Source organism: Panicum virgatum, chromosome 6K, assembly GCF_016808335.1.
Source record: "Panicum virgatum strain AP13 chromosome 6K, P.virgatum_v5, whole genome shotgun sequence".
Lineage (NCBI taxonomy): Eukaryota > Viridiplantae > Streptophyta > Magnoliopsida > Poales > Poaceae > Panicum > Panicum virgatum.
The window spans coordinates 47,510,109-47,529,938 of record NC_053141.1 but is presented as its reverse complement, the minus strand read 5'-3'; the positions used below and the strand labels follow the sequence as shown (position 1 = coordinate 47,529,938).

The 19,830-nt window shown below is 47.9% G+C and overlaps 3 protein-coding genes across 5 annotated transcripts; 1 reads left to right on the top strand and 2 right to left on the bottom strand.

The window, feature by feature from the left end:
* The first annotated feature begins 1,238 nt into the window (after positions 1-1,238).
* LOC120713815 (zinc finger protein 2-like) lies at positions 1,239-2,027 on the top strand. The gene has a single exon (XM_039999795.1). The coding sequence runs from the start codon at positions 1,287-1,289 to the stop codon at positions 1,707-1,709; it is 423 nt and encodes a 140-aa protein (XP_039855729.1). The 5' UTR covers positions 1,239-1,286; the 3' UTR covers positions 1,710-2,027.
* Positions 2,028-5,260: 3,233 nt separating this feature from the next.
* Positions 5,261-14,068, bottom strand: LOC120713814 (protein MULTIPOLAR SPINDLE 1-like). 3 transcript variants are annotated; one of them, XM_039999792.1, is made up of 11 exons: positions 13,778-14,067; positions 13,642-13,699; positions 13,399-13,548; positions 13,245-13,304; positions 12,958-13,040; positions 12,828-12,885; positions 12,508-12,636; positions 6,867-7,056; positions 6,218-6,288; positions 5,648-5,856; positions 5,261-5,558 (listed from the first exon to the last, which is right to left on the bottom strand). In XM_039999792.1, the coding sequence occupies exons 1-10, from the start codon at positions 13,982-13,984 to the stop codon at positions 5,672-5,674; spliced, it is 1,191 nt and encodes a 396-aa protein (XP_039855726.1). In that variant the 5' UTR covers positions 13,985-14,067; the 3' UTR covers positions 5,261-5,558; positions 5,648-5,671. The 3 variants fall into 3 exon arrangements, with proteins under 3 accessions (XP_039855726.1, XP_039855728.1, XP_039855727.1); XM_039999794.1 differs by lacking the exon at positions 5,261-5,558 and having other exon boundaries at positions 5,715-5,856; positions 6,211-6,288; positions 13,778-14,068; XM_039999793.1 differs by lacking the exons at positions 5,261-5,558; positions 5,648-5,856 and adding an exon at positions 5,863-6,021 and having other exon boundaries at positions 13,778-14,068.
* A 630-nt stretch (positions 14,069-14,698) lies between these two features.
* On the bottom strand, positions 14,699-18,301 carry LOC120713813 (transmembrane 9 superfamily member 9-like). The gene is made up of 7 exons (XM_039999791.1): positions 18,033-18,301; positions 17,135-17,299; positions 16,931-17,040; positions 16,747-16,852; positions 16,530-16,642; positions 16,271-16,424; positions 14,699-16,143 (listed from the first exon to the last, which is right to left on the bottom strand). Exons 1-7 carry the CDS (start codon positions 18,156-18,158, stop codon positions 14,986-14,988), a joined length of 1,932 nt encoding a protein of 643 aa, XP_039855725.1. The 5' UTR covers positions 18,159-18,301; the 3' UTR covers positions 14,699-14,985.
* Between the last annotated feature and the right edge of the window lie 1,529 nt (positions 18,302-19,830).

Sequence of the window (19,830 nt, the reverse complement as noted above, 5' to 3'; positions counted from 1 at the left end):
GCAATTTTTCTAAAGGCTCATGCAATTTATTCTTATCTCAAGATCTATCAGCATATGATGTATTTTATATTGATGAGGTCACCTGTTAAAAATGTAATCACTTCCTCTAAAATTAACTTTTCATGATCTGTATATGCTAATTAAATTGATGTGACAGTTTTGTTAAAAATAGAACATTTTGTTTCTCAACAGACCCATGAGAACTTTAGGATCCAATGAGTTATCTTGACAACCCAAACCAACTTTTATTTGTAGCCTTCTATTCTTCAAACCTCACCATAATACATTAATAAATATTATTAATATTTTTTAATTCAATAAACAATTTTATCACTTCGCAAATCGCAAATTAGAAGCCAATTTGCAAAGAAAACAAAGTAGGAGTTGGTTAAGCCACTCATTTTATTTCACCGTCAGTGCTTCTCCGCTACTGTAGCAAGGAGCTGGTTTGAGAGTTCTTCTCTGAAATATGCCTTAAAAGTCTGCACCCCCCCCCCCCCCCCCCCCCAAAGTTTTGGTCTAGCTCCGCCCCTGATCACACATGTCTGTCCCTTTCCCCTACCGTCAGCTAGCCTAGCTAGATCATCCTTTTCAAGGCTTCAAGAACATTCAAATGCATGGTAATATATAAATGTGGTACGTAAATCTATCGATATTGGAATTATTCAGGGGAGGCTAGCTAAAAGTGTTTGCAGTATATATAGTACGTGTGGCTACCACGTTGAATTAAAGGATATAATGATGCAGGGCTGAGATAATCGATCTGGAGCACAAATTAATTAGCTATATATGATCAAGGCATCGCGTCTGTTAGTATAAGTTTCGATGGATTGATCATACAAGACAAAAGGTTTTAGTTAGGTATATGTGAGTGACTAGACTCACCATCTAGAGCTTATTTAACATTCTGACAGTAATTTTGTAGGAAACCATGCATGATAATCGATAGATCTTAAGAAAATGATTCGAGACCTTAAAACTTGGAACTTTAGCTAAAGATAATCACTACTACAAAAATGCATTAACTGAGATGCTTTGGAGAGGCCTTTAGAATTGAGTATCTGAAACTTTAATCGGCTTTTAGAATGGCGGCCGACATGACAAAAAGACAAATCAACCAGCAAAGACGTGAGACATGCAGGCAGCTGACGCCGCCTACCAAATCAACCATGGCTTTATATGCCACGCACCGGCACCGCCGCGCCGCGTTGCTGTTGCAGTAGTGCATCCTCCAGAGATCCACTAAGCAACCTCAGCTTAGCTCGATCGCCACCAAGAAAGCTCTCATGGAGAAGCAGCCGGCCGGCGACGACGTCAACCTGGACCTGCGCCTCATCCACCACCCGGCGGCGGCGGCGGCGTCCCGCGGCGCGGGCAGGCACCGCGACCTGCCTCCGGCGGCCGCCGCCAACGAACCCGACCGCACCTTCTCGTGCACCTACTGCCGGCGCAAGTTCTTCAGCTCGCAGGCGCTGGGCGGCCACCAGAACGCGCACAAGCTGGAGCGCAGCCTCGCCAAGCGCAGCCGCGAGCTCTCCGGCGCCGTCGCGCCCGGCGCGGCCGCGGCCATCTCCTCTTCCTCCGCGGGCGCGGCGGCCTCCGAGCTCGGCAGCTGGTACCCGGCGTCGCACGCCCGGGGCGCGGGGGACCAGGCAGCCGCCGCCGCGGCCGGCGACGCCGACGACATCGACCTCTCGCTCAAGCTGTGAGCTAGCTAATCAACGACGACGTACGAGACGGCGCACGCACGCGTTCAGGCATCGCATCCAACTCGCAAGCTTGCTTTGATTTTGTCTACTGCTTTAGGTTCAGCTTGCTGGTTGCTTAAGTATCCGATTAATAATCAGTACTACCAGTACAGTAACATAGGTTGATTAATTGCATCATCAGCTCATGCCATGATCGTAAACTGCTGGATCAGATCTATTCTGCACGCATCATCGATCGATCGATTGATCGACGAGAGACGTGCACACAGTTTCTGCTTGTGCAGGGCCGCTAATTGCATCAGCCAGCTAGCATATGCAAGAAAGGCAAGCAAAAGAACACTAGCATAAGAACGATTGCTGTAACGTTGCCTGATGGATTATATTGTTTCTAGCAAGTGCAAAAAGTTAGATTTGGATGTCATGACAGGGCGATGGCAAGTATGGCTACGACACGTAAAGCTTAATTGCTCTCTCAAATGTTAGGCAAGAGAACTAGCAAGCACTCTCACATGACGAGCATGTTGCAATGTCATTTTTGAAATCATCGCGCGCATCAAGCCAAATGCAGTAGACTAGCTAAGAGTGTACTAGAGGAGTTTGCATCATATGCTTAAAAACGGTTTGAAAACTGCCTTCGCCCAAATAGGTGATTTTAAAATACCGTCCATGAAGTCGGAAACGGAGGTGAAGCCACAAGTCGTGGCTCCACCGGCTTCGTGAACAGCTTCCGGCGAAGGCAAAACCGGAATTGAAAAGGCCATTTTGACAAATATTTTTCAAAACTACTTTAGCTTCATCAAAGAAACTCCTCTGAACTATATTTTAGGAGTCTATATATAGGCTAAGATGTGCTATATATATGAAAATGAATCTATGTTTTCGCTGAACAAAAAAAAGGGTAATATGAACGACGAAAAATGGCATGATACAGCAGGTTGGTCTCCATCGATCTGCATCTGCATGTGATCCTTCCTTGGCAGGCATCACCTTTCATGGATTTTTATATATGCAACCACAAGATCCACTGATGGACGTGCGCAGCTGCGTGGCTGCTCCTGGACACTGCACTGCACCTCCTCCTGCTCCAATCAACACCTGCCCAGCCTAGTTATTCCAATCACCTGTGGCAGCCACGTTCATTACATTCTCGGATCTTGTCGCCACCGCAATTTGTTGTTACTAGTTAGTACGTTCCGATTAGGATTTAACATTCATTCGCTTACCGACTACAGCATGGGCAGTTTATTAGCAGCAGTAAGTACTCTCTTGCTTCCATCACAAGGCAAAGCAAGAGACAAACCTGATCGAGACTAGTAATAATCCTATTATTTTTTGGCCTCAACTTGTTGCTCAATAATAATCCTATATATCATGCATCATGCATGTGGCTAGATACAGTTTTTTTTCTTTCCAAATGATGCTTATTGGATTGGTGAAGGAGGCGGCATGTGGCTATATATATCAAGACAAAATAATGCAAGAAACGGAAACGGAGGACAATGCATGCATGGCCTACAAACTTAAAAGCAACTGCTTTTGGCAAAAGTCCAGCTGATTCCTTGTCACCGATGAGCATACATAGCTCTCCATCAAGAGCTCAGAGCTAACATCTCATCTCACACCCATCGTCATCTGTCTGTTGTGTTCACATCTTGACGTGTGCAGTCACGTACGGCACGCCAGCTGAACACACACACCACAACTAACACATCAGAAACAAAAAGGCTTCTCTGTGTGTTTGTGGCCTCCTCTCTCAGCTTGATCTTCTTGTAGGCCACACTACTCACTTGCACTGGTACTCAACTGCACAATCCACTTCTATCTGCATGCTTGCAACTTCCATATATTGCTATGGACAAATCGGTATTTTTGACTTGTCTAAGTAGACCAGCTTATCATACAGCATCTAGTCCCAAAAACATTATTCCATATTTACTCTACTGGAATCCGGAATTTCCCTAAGAGTGCACGTACCCACACGGAAATGCCAAAAACCGACAGGGAAATAGGAAAATAATTTTCCTATGTGTACACCGCCAGGGATACATCAAGCTTAAATATGGTTAGTACATAAACCACCTCCATCGCTCCAGAGAGCTCGTCAAGGGCAATCTGATGATCATCAGATAGGTTTTCACCTCACGAAACACCCAGTTAGCTCAGCTCAATAGCGAGTTAACCCTGAAGCTGTGCACCCATTCAAGTTCAGTCACGTTGAAGGTAAGATTGCTATAAAACGGGGAACCCGGATTCAGATCTTTCACCGTTGAGGAAGAAAGGCTGGAAGACTGGATTCAGGCTATGAAATAGCTGTGCACGTCATCGCAAATCGGAAAGGACACAAGACAACTCTGCATGGGATTGGTCACCATGAAAAAGACCTTGCATTGATCAGGCACAATCACTTGTCAATGGACGAAGATGACAGTTGAGCATAGCCAAGATAAAGTCATGGAAGAGCCTGAGATAATTGATTACCAGTAGCTTGTTTAATGTTAGTTGTTGCTGTTATACAGGTGGTACAGGTGGAGACAGGGAGATATGATAGTTGCCTACTCAAGCTTAGATTTGGCAGCTAAGCTGGTCAGGGTTGTCACCTTGTCTTTGGGTGAAGAGTGCAAGCACATTCTTTCCAAAAATGGGACTGAAAGGACACTGGCATTCTTAGGTTATTTAGGCTTCTCATTTCTAGAATCTTATGTTATTTGAGCACGATTGATTTCTCTCTGATCGAATGTGTTTGTCATCCTTAGCATGTTATGGCAACAGCAATGGAGCTGGTACTCCAGAGAAATTCCGAACCTTATTAAGCCCCTTCAAGTTAAAGAATTGAGATATCATCCACTTTCAAGAAGGGAGATAAAACACAGATTTAGGGTCTCATGTGGCAGAACTTTATCAGTATTCTGAATGAAAACTTATTAGCTCAAAATGGTTTGCCCAAAAAAAAAAATTGAACAAGTACAGATCCCAGTCCCAGATTGTTCTATTCTCCCAATTACACAAGGTGTAAGCCAACCCAAGTTAATTCTGGAAAGTCATCATGTAGTTGGCCACAAGGAGCACTCAGATGAGATCACAAGTGAGAAAGGGGTGTTAATTGTTGACTAAAAGCCCCCCAGACATGCCTGTGGTAAGTTTATTTCGGTCTCGCAAGTTACGGAAATTGTGAAAGCAACATGCCCGCCAAAGGTAGCAGACAACAAGCACTCTCTACACAGCACAAACAAATAGCTAGACTGCAAGGTGACAACATGTTCTAAGCCAAGATAAGTACCCAGCACAAACAAATAGCTAGACTGCAAGGTGACAACGTGTTCTAAGCCTAGATAAGTACTATGGGATAGCAGATGCAACATGCGGAAGCATACCTATGAATATGAATGGCTTATGTGTATTTGAGTAAAAACTTAATTTTTCTACTTTTAGAATACTGTATGCTTTTTATTCTCTTTGAACTGCAAATAGTAAAAACCAGAGTACAGAAATTATAGATGCACCAACATAATCTGCAGATAAGGCAAAGCATATCCATAGAAATTCACATGGTATGAAGTCAGCAAAAAGAAAGTAATCAACTATCCATAGACATGAAATGATATCAGGCCACACAGATAGATCCACTATTTGATTCCAAGTTTCTCTTATAAACAAAAATTTAAATATGCGATAGTCTAAGTAGATCAACTATATCATGGCTTGGATTAGAGCACATTTGTTTGCACTAACTACTCATTCACACATTGGAGTTAATAAAACATACTTTTCAGTTTTGACTATGCCTCGGTTCCCAATCAGTCACCAAAGAATATAGCTACTTGCTGGATCAGCCTTTTTTAGATAATCAACCTGAAACCAACATACAGAAGGTGATATGCGAATGGTAATGGAGAAACAAGTAGCCAGATCTTTAAAATGAATGACTTGTGTGCAAATACATTGAAAATTCAGAGGCAGGCATTTCAGCACAAGAGTTTGGAGAAGACTTCTAGGTCCAGCTTCCCCTGATGTGCAGCAGGAGCCACCTCCCTTGCCAACCTTCCGACCACACGCTCAATGTACACCACATACAGCCCGTTCATGTTTTCCAGGACTTGCAAATCATTGCGTGCCTTGAGTATAGATCTGGCACATTCTTCAAAAAGTCCTGAACATTTTATTTAAGATTAATTAGGCACTTCTAGTGAGATGTATCACGCAATGATAGAGCATTATTTGCAATGGCATGGGTTGCCTGTATATTTCAGTAGTTGTCCATTCAGATTTGTTATTAGGAACATAATATTCTATCAATGTACTTTCAACATTGCGCCTGTAAATAAAAATATAGCACTCAATCATGTAGTGCAGTAGCATAATACAGAAATGAGCAAGATAAAAAACAACGGATATGATGTGTTTTCCTAAGCTCAAGTGAGTTGATGTTTACACTATCATGTTGAGCGACAATGCAATTTATACAGCATAGCAAATGGAAAATAGGACCGTCAAGAGCACAAACCACTAACTTTTGTCAAAATGCTCGCAACATAGCCAATCTTTCATGTAATCAGATATTAGAAACTCAATTAACTGAACCCTGCAACATGGGAGAAAATGATCAGGCACAAAATACAGTGATATAGTTAAAGAATAACTACTAATTCTAATGGGAAATAGCAAGAATCCCATCCAGATAAACAATAACAATCATATATCAATAGAATTTTCTTCAGAGATGTCCTAGTTCTAAAACTCAAAATATTAGAGTATAGCTTGTTTTGTATGAAAATTCATGACTGAAGCCAACAAAAAGGAAATAATATTCAGATATTTGAGTGCATCTTAACAGAACTTGCAAAATAATAATAATAATAATAAAACGCAGGCCTTACGGATACATACAGAGAACCAGATCAGTGACAGTCAGACACGTAACTAAAATATGAAGTATTATTCGAGAAATGAAATGAAATATGGATTATTGTGCATCAGGAAATAGGTACATGTAAAGTATTGATTAAATTTCCATCCATAATTCAATGCCAAGGGAGCCAAATGTTTGTTCTTGACTCTCGAGTGAGAAAGTTAAAATGAATACACTGGACAATCAAGATTGACTTGAGTCGGGACTCTTCCAATGAAATAAAGTTCAGTATGAATTGAAAGTCAGCTTACATGATGAATATATTGCCATGCAAATCAGGGAAAGCATCATCAAATGGATCCACCAGAAGTAACCTTTCTGATGCACTCGAGATCTTTTGAGAAACTGCAAGGATTATCCGTTGACCAATGAACTCCTCTTTTCCTAACTTGCGGAACAAGTGCTGCACTGAGAATTGGGCATCTGAGCAGTCGATTGATCCTGCAAAGTATTAAACAAAATGAAAGGAACACAAATCAATATGCTATTGGTCATACAGGAAGGAAGCACACTTTCAAATTCAGACCTTAATCCTCCTTGTTTATTCAGTGTTTGTCCCCTTTAAACAAATGATAAAAAATGATATGGTAGATAACAGGATTAGAGGCTACCCGCCCTCACGTTGGAGGCTCTGTGAAGTATTTGGTTCTAATCTTGCTTGTCCTTCATTGATACAAGATAGTCTTTTTTATAGAGACGACTGACTTGACCCCTAAGCAATATCCTAACCGAATCAATCTATCTTATCTCTTTCCTAATAAACCAAAGTAACCTAATCAAATAGGATTCGGCACTGTTCACACACGCGCTACAGTACTCGTGGGCCTAGATCGGCCCATAACACTTCTCACACATTTTTCTTCCTCCTCTCATATGTGCGGCCCACAAATGAGTCCACAACACTTCCGCCCTCCTTTCGAAACAACTCGTCCTCGAGCTGGAATGATGGATAGCGCTCCTTGAACGACTCCAAGGGCTCCTAGGTCGTGTCGGCCGCCGGAAGGCCGAGCCACTGCACCAAAAGCTCCCACACGCCACGGTTGAGCCTTGCGCGCAGCACCTTCTGAGGAGTAGGGACAGCCCGGCCGTGGTCGATCGGCAGTAGGGGTACTGGTGCAACCGGAGGATCGCCCACATGCTTCTTGAGGAAGACCACATGGAAGACGTTGTGGATGCGGGCTGAAGCTGGAAGCTGTAGACGGTAGACGACGTCCCCAATGCGCTCCACAACCTGAAAGGGACCATAGAACTTGTGTGCCAGCTTGGCAGCCCCACTGGATGTAATGCCCGCCGCAGCCCGATGGTTGAGGCGTAACCATACCCAATCTCCGACAGCAAACTCCACGAAACGGCGAGAGCGGTCAGCCGTCTCCTTCATGATGTCTTGGGCTTGGTGAAGGTGGTCACGAATGTCGGCGAGGAAGACGTCACGCTCATAGAGCTGGCGGTCCAGGGCCACCACCCGCGCCAAACCTGGCCTGTAAGATGCCAAAGTCGGTGGAGAACGCCCGTAGACCACCTCAAATGGCGTGGTCTTAAGCGCAGTCTGGTAGCTGGTGTTGTAGCAATACTCGGCCCATGGCAGCCACCGCAACCATTGCCGTGGTCGATCACCAGCGAGGCACCGTAGATAGACGCCCAAGATTCTGTTCGTGACCTCAGACTGCCCATCCGTCTGAGGGTGGAAGGCAGAGCTGAGGCGCAGCTTGACACCGGCGAGGGAGAAGAGTTCCGTCCAAAACTTGCTGGTGAAAACGGGGTCGCAATCGCTCACGATGGAACAAGGCAATCCATGGAGCTTCACGATGTTGTCGAAGAAGGCCTGGGCGACGGAGATCGCCGTGTAGGGGTGCCCTAGTGCGATGAATTGGGTGTACTTGGAGAAACGATCGACGACAGTGAGCACCACCGTCTTGCCGCCGATCCTGGGAAAACCCTCCACGAAGTCCATGGCAATATCTGCCCAGACCGAGCTTGGCAACTCCAGCGGTTGCAGCAGGCCCGCTGGGTGAAGATGCTCTGTCTTGCTGCGCTGGCAGACAACGCAGCTGCGGACGTAGTCGGTGACGAGTCTGGACGCGTGTGGGCTGTAGAAGGATGTCCGCAGGCGATGCAATGTCTTCTAGGCCCCTTCGTGGCCGGTCCCGTGTGCATGCTGAAGAAGAACCGGCCACAAGGATGAGTCGTCGGGGACGAAGATGCGTCCCTTGTGGAGCACCAGTCCGTCCAGCTCTGTCCAGGCTGCTCCGGCCAAGCCGTCGGCGATCTCCTTGCGCTTGGCGTTGAAGGAGGGGAGGGACGCCACCTCCTGCTTGAGCTCGTCAAAGAGCTCAAACTCTGGTCGTGACAGCGCCAAGGCGTTGATGGCGCACTGATCCTCGTCGCGCCGGGAGAGAGCATTGGCGACGACGTTCTGGCGCCCTGGCCGGTACTCCACCGTGAAGGAGTACCCGAAGAGCTTGCTGACCCACGTGTGTTGAGGGATCGTGGACAGCCGCTGGTCCAGGAGATGCTTGAGGCTGCAGTGGTTGGTCCGGACGATGAATGGGCGCGTCCACAGGTACGGTCTCCAGTGATGCACCGCCTGCACAAGACCGATTAGTTCGCGTTCGTAGGCCGCCAGCTTCATGTGACGGGGCGCGACCGTCTTGCTGTAGAACGCGATGGGGCTGTCAAGCTGATGTAGCACGGCCACGAAGCCCGAGCCGGAGGCGTCGCAGTCGACGACAAACGGCTTGTCGAAGTCAGGAAGCTGTAGCACGGGTCCTGTGGTGAGGGCGTGCTGGAGGGCGCGGAAAGCGTCCGTTGCTTCCTGCGTCCAGCAGAAGGCCTCCTTCTTGAGGAGGCCGGTGAGGGGCGCCGCGATTACACCGTAGTTGCTGATGAACTTCCGGTAGTAGCCTGTGAGGCCGAGGAAGCCCCGAAACGCCCGCAGTGTCCTAGGCAGCGGCCAGGCCTGAACAGCCGTTACCTTGGACTGATCCATGGCCACGCCATCGCCGGTGACGATGTGGCCCAGATAAGCCATGCTCTTCTCGCCGAAAGAGCACTTAGACCGCTTCAACACCAGCCCGTGCGCCCGGAGGGTGTCGAAGACGGCACGGACGTGTTGCGGATGCTCGCTCCATGTCTTGCTGTAGATGAGGATGTCGTCGAAGAAGACAAGAACGAAGCGACGGAGAAAAGGGCGCAATACCTCATTCATGAGCGCCTGGAATGTGGACGGCGCGTTTGTGAGGCCGAAGGGCATCACCAAGAACTCGAAGTGGCCATGATGGGTCCGGAAGGCCGTTTTGTCGATGTCGGCGGCGAACATCCGGACCTGGTGGTAGCCGCTACTCAGGTCGAGCTTGGTGAAGAATACGGCGCCGCGGAGCTCGTCCAAGAGTCCGTCGACGATAGGGATGGGGAACATGTCGCGGACGGTGACGGTATTGAGGGCGCGGTAGTCGACGCAGAATCGCCATGTCCCGTCCTTCTTGCGCATCAACAAGACCGGGGAGGAGAACGCGGACGTGCTGGGGCGTATGATGCCTTGCCGCAGCATGTCCGCGCATTGGCGCTCGATCACGTCCTTCAGCAGCTGGGGGTATCTGTACAGTCGAACCGCCACTGGAGCCGTCCCGGGCAGCAGGTGAATGTGGTGGTCGAAGCTGCGGCTCGGTGGGAGAGTTGTCGGCGGCTCGAAGAGGTCGGCGAACGAGTCAAGGAGCTGGAGGTAGTCGATCGCCGCCACGGCCGCAGCAAGGCACGGTCTAGAAGGAGCGCCCTTGCCCACGAGGCGCACTCGTCGGCCGCCGTTCCAGAAGGATAGGCGCTGGCGCGCGCAGTCCCAGTTGAATGAGCCGAGGGAGCGCAGCCAACGGTACCCCAAGACCAGCTCGTAGCCCTCCAGTGGGATGACGAATACGTCAATGTTGAAGGGTTCGCCGCCGATGATGACGCGGACCGCACGGCAAACCCCGGATGACTACAGCCTCTCGCCGTTGGCTACTTTGACGTGGACGCCGCTCAAGGGCTCTGGAGATAAAGCCCAGGCGGTCTGCTGTGGATGACGCCATGAAGGTGTGCGTGGATCCCGAGTCGACCAGGGCGGTGATGGGGACGCCCGCGATGTCGGTCTCGAGGAGGAAAGTGTCGGTGCTGCCAAGGCCCGTCATGGCGCACATGGACACCTCGACGGCCGGCTCGAAGTCGTTGTCAGAGGCGTCGTCTTCCAGGGGAAAGTCTTCGGATATCTCGATGGTGTAGACCCTTTTGCCCTTGCACACCTTGTTGTGCCCGGGAACGAACTTCTCGGGGCAGTTGAAGCACAGGCCGCGGGTGCGGCGATCGTCCATCTCCTCTGCGGACAGCCGCCGGAAGCGTGTAAACGGCGGGGCCGCTGGCGAAGGATCTGGCGGCGGTGGAGGGACGGCCGAGGACGCAGAGGGCGCCGTCCGATGCTGGGAGGCCACCGCGGACGTTGGGGCGGCCGGCGACGCCGCTGCTGACGATGATCTGGAACCCCGGGGGGGAGGGCGCCACGCAGATCGCGACTCCGTGGCGATCGAAGTCGAACGCCGCTCGTATGCCCGAGCGAGATTCATGGCGTCCTCGAGGTGCTCCGGGTGCTGCATCTCCACATCGATCTGCAGTGTGCCGCCCAAACCGGACATAAACAGGTCGGTCTGTTGCCGTTCGGAGACGTCGTCGCAGCGGGCGAGTTGGGTGAGGAACTGGTCGATGAAGTCGTCGACCGTACCCGTCCGGCGGAGCTGGGCCAGTTCGCCGAGGGGGTTGCTGCGGATGGACGGCCCGAAGCGACGGTTGATGGCCTGAACGAACTCCGGCCATGATGGAATGCCGCGATTACGCTCCAGCCGAAAGTACCATCGGGCGGCTGCCTCGTGGAGGTAGAAGGATGCCGTCAAGGTCTTGTTCACCTCCGGGGTGCGATAGGCTTGGAAGCACTGCTCGCATTTGTGCAGCCAGATTGCCGGATCGTCCTTGCCGTAGTAGTCGGGGAACTTGAGCTTGTGCGCGGGCGATGGGTGGGGGGGATGGCGGGTCAGATCCCAAGGCCTCGAACTGGTTTGTGGGAAACTTCTCCAGGACCCGGGTTTGGATCCGATTGACGGCTACGTCCAGTGCTGAATATTGGTTCTTGACTTGGCTGATCTCATGAGTGTTGAGCTCGACCGCGCGAAGGAGGTTGTCGAGCTTGGCGCTGATGTCCGCCGGAACCTGGGCGTCGGCCATGGCGGACAGAGGTGGTGCCGGGTGAGGAAGTCTCTGATCCGGCGGCTGGTTGAGGGTTTAGCGGAGGCAGTGCGCAGGGAGGGGTTGGCGGCTATGGCTGGAGGCGCAGGGATGGTTTGTGTAGGGGTTTTGGCGGCTAGGGTTGGTGGTGGGGTTGGAGGCGCAGGATCGGAGGATCGTGATACCAGATGTTATGGTAGATAACAGGATTAGAGGCTACCCGCCCTCACGTTGGAGGCTCTGGGAAGTATTTGGTTCTAATCTTACTTGTCCTTCATTGATACAAGATAGTCTCTTTTATAGAGACGACTGACTTGACCCCTAAGCAATATCCTAACCGAATCAATCTATCTTATCTCTTTCCTAATAAACCAAATTAACCTAATCAAATAGGATTCGGCACTGTTCACGCACGCGCTACAGTACTCGTGGGCCTAGATCGGCCCATAACACTTCTCACACATTTTTCTTCCTCCTTCTCTCATATGTGCGGCCCACAAATGAGTCCACAACAAAAATAACCAAGCAACATTATATAATATGACCACATAAATAGCAGATCTGGCAAAATAAAGCATGAATAAGAGTAATCATGTGCTGTGGACACAGCAAAAGTGTAAGGTAGGCTTTGTCTAATGTATCAAGTGTCACCTGAATCTGAAGTACCAGCATTTTCAGGGACAGTGCACATTCTTTTTATCAAACGAGTCACCAAACCATCAATTATCTCCCCAACTAGCTCCTTCTCCCTTTCTGATGGTAGAATGTTCTTCAGTGAAGCTGAGCAGGTAAAGTGATTACCAACTGATTAGCCAAGATCATTTCAATCAAATATAGATTGAATGGATAACATGAGTAGATAACTTTATCATTTGAATATCCATAATGTCCATGGCATCCATTTTTCGTATCAGACTAATGGTCAGATTCAATAAAGCACACAGTGACACAATATCCCAATCGCAACTTACCAAGAATGAAGTCCACTGCCTGGTGAGAAAATGTAGAAAATGAGGGGGCAGCTTCTTTCTGCATATGAAAATCTAACTTCAGAAACGAGGAATAAAAAATCTTTGTTGCGAGCAGAGGATAGAATTTTACTTTGGCAAAAATGCTGTCTGATAGCTCCACAAGGAAATCAGTCGACATGCAAAGCTGCTGCATCTCATCCTCACTGTTGAAATCTGCACAAAAGAAACAATTGAAACTGCAGCTCAAGAAATTATCACATTTTCTCTTGCTATAATAACGCTACTGTAGAAGTAAACGGGGCAAAAATTTCTACTGTATTGGGTGCAGAAGAAATCCCAGTGCAAAGCAAGGTTGTTTCTTAAAATGTTGAATGCTCAACATCAAATTATGATTCAGTAAATTCATGTTAAACTAACCAATCAAACTACTCCTTGGAAGTGGTCGATCCACTCGCCGTCGCTTCTCCTTCCACCTCACTGTTACAACAGAACAGAAGCGTCAAATTCTACTGGAACCCCACACAAAATTCAAAAAACTAGCACATCAGACAGTACACAATCGAAGCCATACCCAGTCTGAGGAACCTCCTCCTCAGCACCTCATCGACCCAGTGCTCTCCGCCGCCGCCGCCCGGCAGCGGCAGCAGGTCCCCGCACCCGTCGAAGAAGTGGCACCGGCACGAGACGACCGGCGGCTCAATCTCCTCCCCGCGCGCCCCGTCTGATCCCACAACACATTGAATTTACACGAGCCGGCAACGGGAGTTGGTCAATCGAACAAGAGCGGCGGATGGATTGGCGCTCGCGCACATACCTTGGAGGAGCTTGAGCTCCTCCCGGAGGCGGAGGATTTCGCGCTTCCGGTCTTTGGCCTGCGGGGAAGGATACTGAGCGTGAGAGGGGAGGTTAGGGTTCCAGTGCAAGGGGTGCTGCGGCTAGGGGAAAGAGACCTTGCGCTTCCAGTGGACGAGAGGCGGGGACGCTGTGCCAGCGGAGGCGGAGGCGGAGGCGGCGGCTTTGCCCGGGAGGCGGTTGTAGTGGATGAGAGCCATAGCGAGGGCGGCCTTGAGAGATGGAGAATCTATCCGCGACGAAGAGGTGGCTGTCGCCGCTGAAGCCGTCGGCGTTGGCGGGCGGGAGGAGGCAGGAGGAGTCATGGCGGACGCGGCGGCGCGGGCTCGCGAGAGGAGAGGAGAGTGAGCCGATGGAAGAAGACTGGGAGATTCGGAGTTTTTTTTTCCTTCGTCTTTGCTTTCCCCGTTTAGTTCTCAAAAATTTTCATACAGTATCCGTCAAATCAAATTTTTAAACACATACATAAAATATTAAATATAGATGAAAAAATTTATACTGATTAACACAAGATGAATCTTTTAAACCTAATTAGTCCATGATTGGACATTATTTGTCAAATAACAACGAAATGTGCTACAGTATCAAAACCCAAACTTTTTCGCCAACTAAACACAAGTTCTCCAACGCGATTGAACATTTCAATCGGAGTTTCAATCGGAGTACGAATTATTATTCTCCAACGCGAGTTTGCCGACTCAAATTGACACAGCCGCCAGCCATTGTTGTCGATTTGGAGATCAGCAATTTGTTTGAAATGTTCTGGTATTGTTGTTCTGTTGGCAACGACTAGCCGGACAATTCCCAATTCTAACTATGTGGTGATGCGCCAATTTCATCACTAGTTTCTGAATTCAGACATGAAGGATACTTAGCATGCAGAGTGCAGAGTTCAGCAAACCATCTCTGAAAAGCTACAAATTAGAACTGAACACAAAAATTTCTTTACGAAGCCAGAACCATACTTAGAACATTACCACCATCATCGCGATGATATGAGGTAGAAAGAGTCAAAGAGATAGCAGGCAATTATGAGCGAGTAGCTATGACTTGAATTTATACACCAGTTCATAACAGTACGGAAAAATTGCCCCATATGAAGCTGACAGTAGTTTCCTATCCTTACACAACTCCATAGCGACAGATGTATCATATCAGATCTGAACCACAGTGGAAATAAATGGTTTATGCTGTTAATAACACCTAAAATACAGAGTTTCTGAATTCACAAAAACGCAGGGTGGTAAATGGAGGCCACTTCACCATAACCGTACAGCAAACTCTCTGCAGTCTCATGTCATCCAGCCTAGTCAATCTTCACAGACGAGTAGATCAATCTCGTGAACCAGAAGCAGGCGCAGAACCCGATTGTACCAGTGAGCACAAAGAACGCAAACGAGGCCAGAAGCATGTAGCCAAAGTACAGTATGCCTGACACCAGTTTGGTAATCTGCAGCTTTGTGAAGAAGTAGAACCCGGCATACAGGAAGAGGTAGATTGCAGATGATCCTGAGGTGAGATAGGACCTCCACCACCAGTTATAGTCCTCACTGCACAGTTGGAAATAGCACAGCACGATCGTAATCTCCGCACAGGTGATGATGAGGATAATGAACACCAGGAAAAGGAAGCCAAAGATGTAGTAGAACTGGTGAAGCCAAATTGACGTGAGGATGAAGAAGAGCTCAATGAAGACTGCCCCAAATGGTAGAATGCCACCAATAAGAATGGTGAAAGCAGGGTTCATGTACCAAGCCTGCTCAGGGACCTGTCTTGGGATCTTGTTAGTCTTCACTGGAGCCTCAATGGCAGGTTGCTTGAACCCCAGATAGCTCCCAACAAATACAAGAGGAACAGATATACCAAACCAAAGGAGAACCAATGCAAACATTGTGGTGAAAGGAACAGCACCAGACGACTTCTCCCCCCATATAAGAGCATTCAGGAAGAAGAAAATACCGAAAGCAATCCCGGGAAACAGGAAAGCAGTCCTTAGGGTGATACTCTTCCACTGAGATCCTTTAAACATCTTATAGAAGCGTGAAGAAGCATATCCAGCAAACAATCCCATCAGGACCCAAGTGAGCAGCATAGCAGTCATCAGCCCGCCTCGGTTTGATGGCGAAAGGAATCCCAGAACAGCGAAAATCATGGTTACTAGCAGCATACCAAAGAACTGAACACCAGTCCCAACGCAGACACAGAGTAAGTCAGAGTTTTCAGGAGGGCGGAACACATCTCCATGAACAAGCTTCCATCCTGTCTCCTCTTGGGCTTCTTCTTCAGTTTCAAGCTGGTTGTACCTGGAGATATCTCTATACAGAGTGCGGAGCATAATCATGGCCACCATCCCAGATAAGAAGAGTACGATCATGAGAGAGTTCACAATGGAAAACCAGTGAATTTGATCATCTGTCATTAACAGGTAGGTGTCCCAGCGAGAAGCCCACTTGACATCACTCTCCTGTAAAGAAATGCCAAGAGAATCAGAGAATGTTAAAAACGTACTCAACATTACAATGTATCATTAACTATTAATGAAGGTAGTTATACTACAAAAGAGAAGGAGAAAAAGCCGTAAGAAACATTACCTCAAAGCCAACATCATAGGTAAATATGATTTCCTTTCCAGCTTCAACCTCCTGAGGAGTATCTGAGTTTGTCACAAGCTTGCTGGCATGAGGATCACACGTGATCAAACGAGTGTTTTTATCATTCCATTGGCCTTCAAACTGATGGTTAATACTGGCACCAGAAGTATAAAAGACATAGAAGGGAGTAAACAAAATAGTGTCAGTATGTAACAGATGTCAAACAAATGAAATATGGCAAGAATAATTTAAAACAAACCTGAATGGTTTGACCTCAAATCCAACAATTCTAGAGAGTTCTGTAGTTTCATCCTTGTGGTATTTAACTAAAAATGTCAAGTGGTTGTGGATAAAGACCTTTTCATCCTTGCTCTGTAAGATATATATTTTCAAATAAGATAACTGCACCCACTCAAAAAAAAGGAGACCTAATACACTGTTAAAACTAAAATGGTCAGCTGAGCACATAAACTTACACCAGCATATTGGCCCTTGACACCAACATGATATCCACCCTGATAAACAATAGCATCCCTGTCCTGCCTTGCGATAGGAACAACTAGCGGGAGGTTGTCAAGAATCCTGTAAAGAAATTTTCATCATGTAACTCCAGCATTCGTCGTGCAGTCAAAATCACAGTATCACAAATAAAATTCATACATGTTCACCCGATACTCATCCTCTATCTTTTCCTTGAGCTCATTTGCTTGTTTATCATCAATTGATGCTCTGCAGATAATCTGGCACATCTTGGGCTCCCTCATCTCGAACTACAGCCCAAACAACAGAATAGACGACACTCAGTGATTTCGTACATCACAATTGATATGGTGAATACATGACAAGCAGTAAACTAGTACTGACCACATAAGGGGAATTCTCAATGCGATCACCACGCAGAACTTCTCCAAGATTCTCTGCGCTGTCAACTATCGTGTCCGGCTTGCAGAAAGGAAGAGAGTAATAGGAGTAGGGAAGTTGTGTCTTTGTGGATGTCAGCTTATTCACCTTCACCAAGAGTGCATCTTTCTGCAGGCAATTATGTATATACCAGTTAAAGCACATGCACCATGTACCTCTCAGTAAAAGGCTACAAATCCAGAGGTGAGTGTGAAGCTCTGGTCATAAGAGGGATACATAACTTTTTGCCCCCATAGCTCAAAACATTTTAACACATGCTGACATTTGCTTCTGTAAACATTACTAGTCGCACATACATGGTCAGTACTTAAGGATCTGAAAATACTGGGTTCTCATATCGTTCATTGGAAGTAGACATGAATGACTGTCAGACGCTAATGTCTTATAACAAGTTGTCTTATACCCTTTAACACTGAACAAGAGAAACAAAACAAGACAGGGTTTGGGATACAAAGGGTTGTAGTTGAAGGAACACCACCTGAAGCTGCCAAACTGAAACCATAAGTATCATTTACAATAGAACATGTGCCTGCCCTCACATTCTAGTGTACTCACAGCACGGTTCAGTTTGAGTGCTATCAAAGTTCAAGTGTAGATTCCGCACATAAGCAAAACAGAGATTCAAAACCAGTTACTTAGCCAAATGCAATTGGTGAGACCAGGTACACTACTCCGCACACAAGCAAAACAGGCAGCAGGATGCCTAGATCCGGAACCACACTGCCCACAACCCGACAGTAACGTGCAGCCAACGAACGCGGCACACTGGATCTGGATCTGGCCGTCGAGATCCGGCGCGGAAGGAACGGAGCTACGAGGGAGGAGGAGAAGGGAGTGGGACCTTCTGGAAGCCGCTGGGCGCGACGCCGGGGAGGTAGAAGGCGGCGGCCGGTGCGGCGGCGAGGAGCGCCGCGGCCGCGAGAGCGAGCGCCACCGCGGCCCAGCGGAGCATCGCCGGCGGGCGCATGGGTGGGAGGCTGGTGGGGCTCGGAGAGTCGGCGGCGGATCTGAGGCGGAGGTGCTCCCGCCCTCTCTCGAGGGGCAACTTGCCTACTGCTACTGGAAGGAGACGAGTCCCCCACCTGGCTCTGGCTGTGACGCTGTTGGTGGCCCCCCTCCCTTCCTCTCTCAACTCAACTCAACTCACCGAGAGCTCTAGGCACTTGAACAGAAACAGGCCTACGGCCCAATAATAAACAGTGAACGGGCCACACAGAATTCAGGCCCACCAGACGTGCGCGTGTGGGCTTGCTCGGCTCCGGCGGTGGGCCGTTCGCTGACGAGTCTGCAAACGGTGGCCCAGATTGATGACGAGTCGCCAAGAATGGGGCGGGCAGCAGGTACAGGATTCAGTATCACACGGTTCAAAGCATTCGACCAAAATTTTGCAGCATGTAGTGAACTTAGATGTCAAAATATAAACAAAATTAAGGTTCATTTGAACACCTTTGAAATCGAGAGAGAGAACTTTTGCAACTCTTGGAGAGTAGTAGCTAGCTGCGCAGATTAGCCAGTATCAGTTGAACATTTATTTGCAGTGAAAAAGTAGCTTTGGTAACTGAATTACACTAGCACGGTCTACGAGGCGTGGGTTTTACTAACGGTTAGCACGGAGTGTGTGTGGACAAAACTCAAAAAAGGGCGGGTGTGGGGATGATTCATTCTGGTCGATATATATTCTGTCAGTATATATATAGTAGTAGCAGTAGGGAGGGGTAGGGGAGAGGCATGCTGCTGCCTGCTGCTGCTGCTGCAGGACCAGCAGCGAGCTAGCAAGGGATCGGAGATCCGGTAAAGGGAAAAGGAGCAAGCAGGTGAGCCCAAGCAGTGGAGTCCAAGGCGAGACAACAAGAACAACGACATCCATCTAACACTATCCCTGCACTGGCATTCATTAAATAATGCAGTAACATATGCGCCGCAGAAGCAGCTCACACTCGCTCCAAGCCGCATGCCAAGCAATGAGGTACCTCTGAATCTCATCATCATCAGCCGCCGCATGCAGTGCAGGAAGATGCATGGGCCTGCTAGCTAGCCTCAATCATGTATGATGATTACTGAGTCTCAGATTTACGGTTCTAATTTACTGACCGTGGCAACAGTAGTGGTCAGGCATGATCATACAAGGACCGGCCTGTTGTATCCTGTAAATTTCCATTGCAACTGTTTTACACGAGTAGGATGCATATGCACATGAAACACACCAAGTGCAGGTCATTCCAAGCACCACATAGAGACGTTCTTCAGTGTGATTTTCCTTTTTAGTGGTTGTTTCTATCTGTGTCCAGTTATCCTTCTTTTGTACAAACTGCTGTTTTCTTTGATAAATGTAAGATATGAAACACTCTTTCGTTCTAGGTGCCTTTTCTAGAAAAGGTCATTTGAAGCACACCGTACCCAACCATTTGATAAGTAAGGTTGGAGGCCTAGCTCCATGTGGGACGATATAACCACTACTGTAACTTACTGCCTCCATGCATCATCAAATTAAATTAAAAGTAAGGAGATTTTAGGACAGAATAAGAGTACAAGGAAAAGACTAAAATGCCCCTCATTTTGTAGTGATTGCCTTGATTATTGGTTGTCGTCCATAAGCAAGATATATTTGCTTTATATTTGAGGAAGGAGGGGGGTGCCCA

What these genes read in the sequence shown, in the direction of transcription:
- LOC120713815 (XM_039999795.1), top strand. Translation starts at nt 1,287, where the DNA reads ATGGAGAAGCAGCCGGCCGGCGACGACGTCAACCTGGACCTGCGCCTC.
- LOC120713814 (XM_039999792.1), bottom strand. Translation starts at nt 13,984, where the DNA reads ATGACTCCTCCTGCCTCCTCCCGCCCGCCAACGCCGACGGCTTCAGCG. An exon ending in CAGACAGCATTTTTGCCAAA is followed by an intron (nt 12,886 to 12,957) that starts GTAAAATTCTAT and finishes TTTCATATGCAG; the next exon opens with AAAGAAGCTGCCCCCTCATT. An exon ending in TGCTGGTACTTCAGATTCAG is followed by an intron (nt 7,057 to 12,507) that starts GTGACACTTGAT and finishes AATACTTTGCAG; the next exon opens with GATCAATCGACTGCTCAGAT.
- LOC120713813 (XM_039999791.1), bottom strand. Translation starts at nt 18,158, where the DNA reads ATGCGCCCGCCGGCGATGCTCCGCTGGGCCGCGGTGGCGCTCGCTCTC. An exon ending in GATGAGTATCGGGTGAACAT is followed by an intron (nt 16,853 to 16,930) that starts GTATGAATTTTA and finishes ATTTCTTTACAG; the next exon opens with GATTCTTGACAACCTCCCGC. An exon ending in TTTGAGGTCAAACCATTCAG is followed by an intron (nt 16,425 to 16,529) that starts GTTTGTTTTAAA and finishes TTCTGGTGCCAG; the next exon opens with TATTAACCATCAGTTTGAAG.